Genomic DNA, 3,186 nt, shown 5'->3' with positions numbered 1-3,186 from the left:
TGTTTATTTTGAACAAATACATGGTTGCCATTCTTTTTTTTTTTTTTCATGACAATTAATTTATTGATGGATTGAGGAATACAGTTTTAATGGGACAATAAGGCACAACTGTGGATTAAAACAGTTTGCTATACAGCGAGGGGAGCATAATCTTAGACACTTTAAATATGTAAATCAAGAAGCCTCTGAAGTACTTCTCAAACAGTCAGTATCAGACAGTTCTTCCCTTTTATACGACCCTTATATTACATCATTTGATCAGAAAGTCTGACAGATATTTCAGAAAGAATTCCCCAGTTCACGTAGATTCCATCCATCCATCCTGGCCACGCCCCTGCTCCTCACCTTCTCTACCCTTTTTGCAGTGTTTCTGTTTGGGTTTTTCATAGCAATTTCCTTCCTAAGGAATTGCTTACACATCTTGGACAGCCTTCCAAAGCAACTAAGCAAGCAAGCAACATCAGAGAAAGCCAGCCAAGTCCAGGATAGACGCAGCCTGAATCAGTGAAGTCTAAACCAAGCTGACACTGTCAGAGAAGCTGAGCTGTGTCACTCAAAGACCTATAATATTACCTCAGTTGGTGCCACTAGTGTCAGGTTCCATGCTTCTAGAGGATCTGTGTGGTCTATACAAGGAGCTAGGAAGGTCATGTGATTTGGAAGCTCATGAGACAGTACATTCAATGCCTGGACCGGGATGATGAACTGACTAGACATCTTCCAGCATTAAAAATTGCCAAGTATAAAATTCCTTCAGAATTTTTGTGCAAAATTTTAAGACACTGAAGACAATCTAATTCTTTAGGACTGAGATGAGTCAGGCACTTCCATAACACTAGTCTGTCTGTTAGGACCGGAAGAACCTTCCAGTGTACAGAACACTGAGGCGTAGCCCATGCTGCAGGGTGTGGGGGCAGCTTTCCAGGGCGCCTAGCCTCATTCAGAAAACTACGAGAAGGCCCCCTACTACACTGTCAGAACAGCCACTTTGGTGGTGACATGATAATGTCCCAAAGAGATGCAAGCTGGCAAGCATAAGACTATTTTCTGAATGTCAACACTGTCCTCAGAAAAGAAGCCATGTAAATATGTTGAAAATACAAAGCGAGAGGTAGAGAGACCGGGGAAGCCACCTAGGAGACATGGCTCTACAAGCCTCACCATGGCCACCTTTCAAGAATATCTCTACTCATAAGCCCTGAGGGAACAGAGCAATACAGAGGACCTAGGGTCACATGCTTCCAAGAGCAGTACTGGCTGCTGAAACCCCCCTGGAAAGGCAATGTCCCAGAGACACTTCAGGAGAACGTAGACGTGAAGCAGCAGAGCAGTACCTATCCCGCTATGTCAGAAGCAGGCTTCACAGCAGAGCCGGGGTCAAGTGGAATGCAGGGAATCTCAGTGAAAAGGGGGAGGCTGAAGACCTAACGGATAGAAGGCTGGTGATAGGGAGGAAGAGTAAAGGACACAAACATAGGAACACGATGGCGAAGATGATGAAGAGGAGAAGGCAGCACGGATATGGTCCCCATCCAATGGGAGCTTTGCTGGCTGCTTCTTGACATGAGTGCCTGTCTCATCTCCTCAGACAGGATGGATGCATGGCACTCAGCAGCAAAACAAGGGAAGATGTAGCACAAAGAAAGACCTGATGGGTGGACACTGGACAGAAACAGACAGAGGGTACCATTCTGCAATGCCCTGTTTATACACCAAAGGCAAGTTGTGTGAGCAGGAGAGACCTCAGGGTGTCATGCAAGAGCAGTAGTATTCTGGGAGGGGATGACAGGATACGGATGAGGCTGGAGGGCAGGAGTTCCAGTTCTTAAATACTAGAAAGCAAGAATAATTTGGTCTCTGTCCTTTAGTGAAGAAATCGGATGCTCATTTTCTGTTCTACATCCACCTTCTCCAAAACCTTAACAAATTCTGTAAAAGGTATGGCACTCTCCCCATCTTGGCCAGCCTCCTGGATGGTCCTGTCTGCAATGCTGCCCAGCTGCTCGTCGGAGATATTCACACCAACCATCATGCGCAGCACCTGCAGCAGCTCATCACAGGAGATCTTGTCATCTTTATCCAAATCATACAGTCTAAAAGCAAAGTGCAGTTTGTTGCTTCGGCTGTTGAGTGGTTCAGGTCCGTTCACATCTTTGCTCTTTTCATTGTCCTCAATGGGTCGGAAATGAGCCAAAGTTCTCATGAATCCTCGGAAGTTTACCTGGTCCTCTCCCTCTGAGAAGAAGGCATTGATGATTCGGTCCCCGAGTGGGTTGATGGCAAGTTCTGGAATCCTCTGAAAATCTTCCCGGCTGAGAGTCCCATTCTCCCCTTTGTCCAGGCTGGTGAACCGGCTGTACAGGCGTGTGATCTGACTGTGGGAAAAGCCAGTCTCCTTCTTGATCTCCTCGAGCTCTTCGTCCCGCAGTAACGTGGAGGCCCGAGACCCCATCACGGTGGCGGGAGCTCCTACGGGAGCGACAGCGCCAGAAGCAAAGGCGGCAAGAGGGAAAGAGGGAGGGAAGGGCCAGGGGTCAAGAAGGGAGAGGGCACTGTTTCTCTTGCGGCCCCGGGGGAGCATGGTTGCCATTCTTACCTAGAGAAGACTATTCTTTTCAGATTCAGTATTCCTTAGTTACCTGTAGTTTTTTGTCTGAGGTTGGGCCCCGTGACCTGTCCCCCTTTCACGTTAGCACATCTGCTGGCTGGTAGTGTCTCTGACAGGCCTTCTTTAGCCAGCCCTGCTGTTGGAGCTTCATGCATGAGTCTTCCCCGACACTGCTAGGAGATACACTCTCACAGCCGACATCCTGTTCTACTTGCTCTTACAGTCTTTCTGCCCTTGTTCTGAGACATTCCCTGAGACTTAGCTGCAGTGGTGCTGTTGGGGATGAGCACCACCACGTTACTACTTCTTCCCTGCATTTAGACCGGTTGTGGTTTTCTGAAATAATCTTCATCTGCTGCAAAGGAAGCCTTATTTTATTCCCCTCTTTGACATGAACGTTGCAAGCCATTTTTGGTTGACTCTGGTAGCCCTAGCTATAGCCAAGTGCTCCTGAATCAGTCTCGGTTGCCTCATTACAATCTGGAATCATATCATAGATTTATGATTCATAGCCTAAGTGAAATAAAGCCATTTTTACAATGGCTTTTTTAAATTTCTGTTTTATTTTTTTAAATTGT

The 3,186-nt window shown here is 46.8% G+C and overlaps 1 protein-coding gene across 1 annotated transcript; it reads right to left on the bottom strand.

Moving 5' to 3' along the window:
• Positions 1–1,462: 1,462 nt before the first annotated feature.
• On the bottom strand, positions 1,463–2,572 carry LOC127195687 (calcineurin B homologous protein 1-like). Its single transcript, XM_051153211.1, has one exon. It carries the CDS (start codon positions 2,450–2,452, stop codon positions 1,865–1,867), a length of 588 nt encoding a protein of 195 aa, XP_051009168.1. The 5' UTR covers positions 2,453–2,572; the 3' UTR covers positions 1,463–1,864.
• Between the last annotated feature and the right edge of the window lie 614 nt (positions 2,573–3,186).

Source organism: Acomys russatus, chromosome 11 (genome assembly GCF_903995435.1).
Source record: "Acomys russatus chromosome 11, mAcoRus1.1, whole genome shotgun sequence".
NCBI lineage: Eukaryota > Metazoa > Chordata > Mammalia > Rodentia > Muridae > Acomys > Acomys russatus.
The sequence above is the reverse complement of the archived record's forward strand: the minus strand, read 5'-3'. Positions and strand labels throughout refer to the sequence as shown.

Coding starts and splice junctions, on each gene's coding strand:
- LOC127195687 (XM_051153211.1), bottom strand. CDS start 2,452: ATGGGGTCTCGGGCCTCCACGTTACTGCGGGACGAAGAGCTCGAGGAG.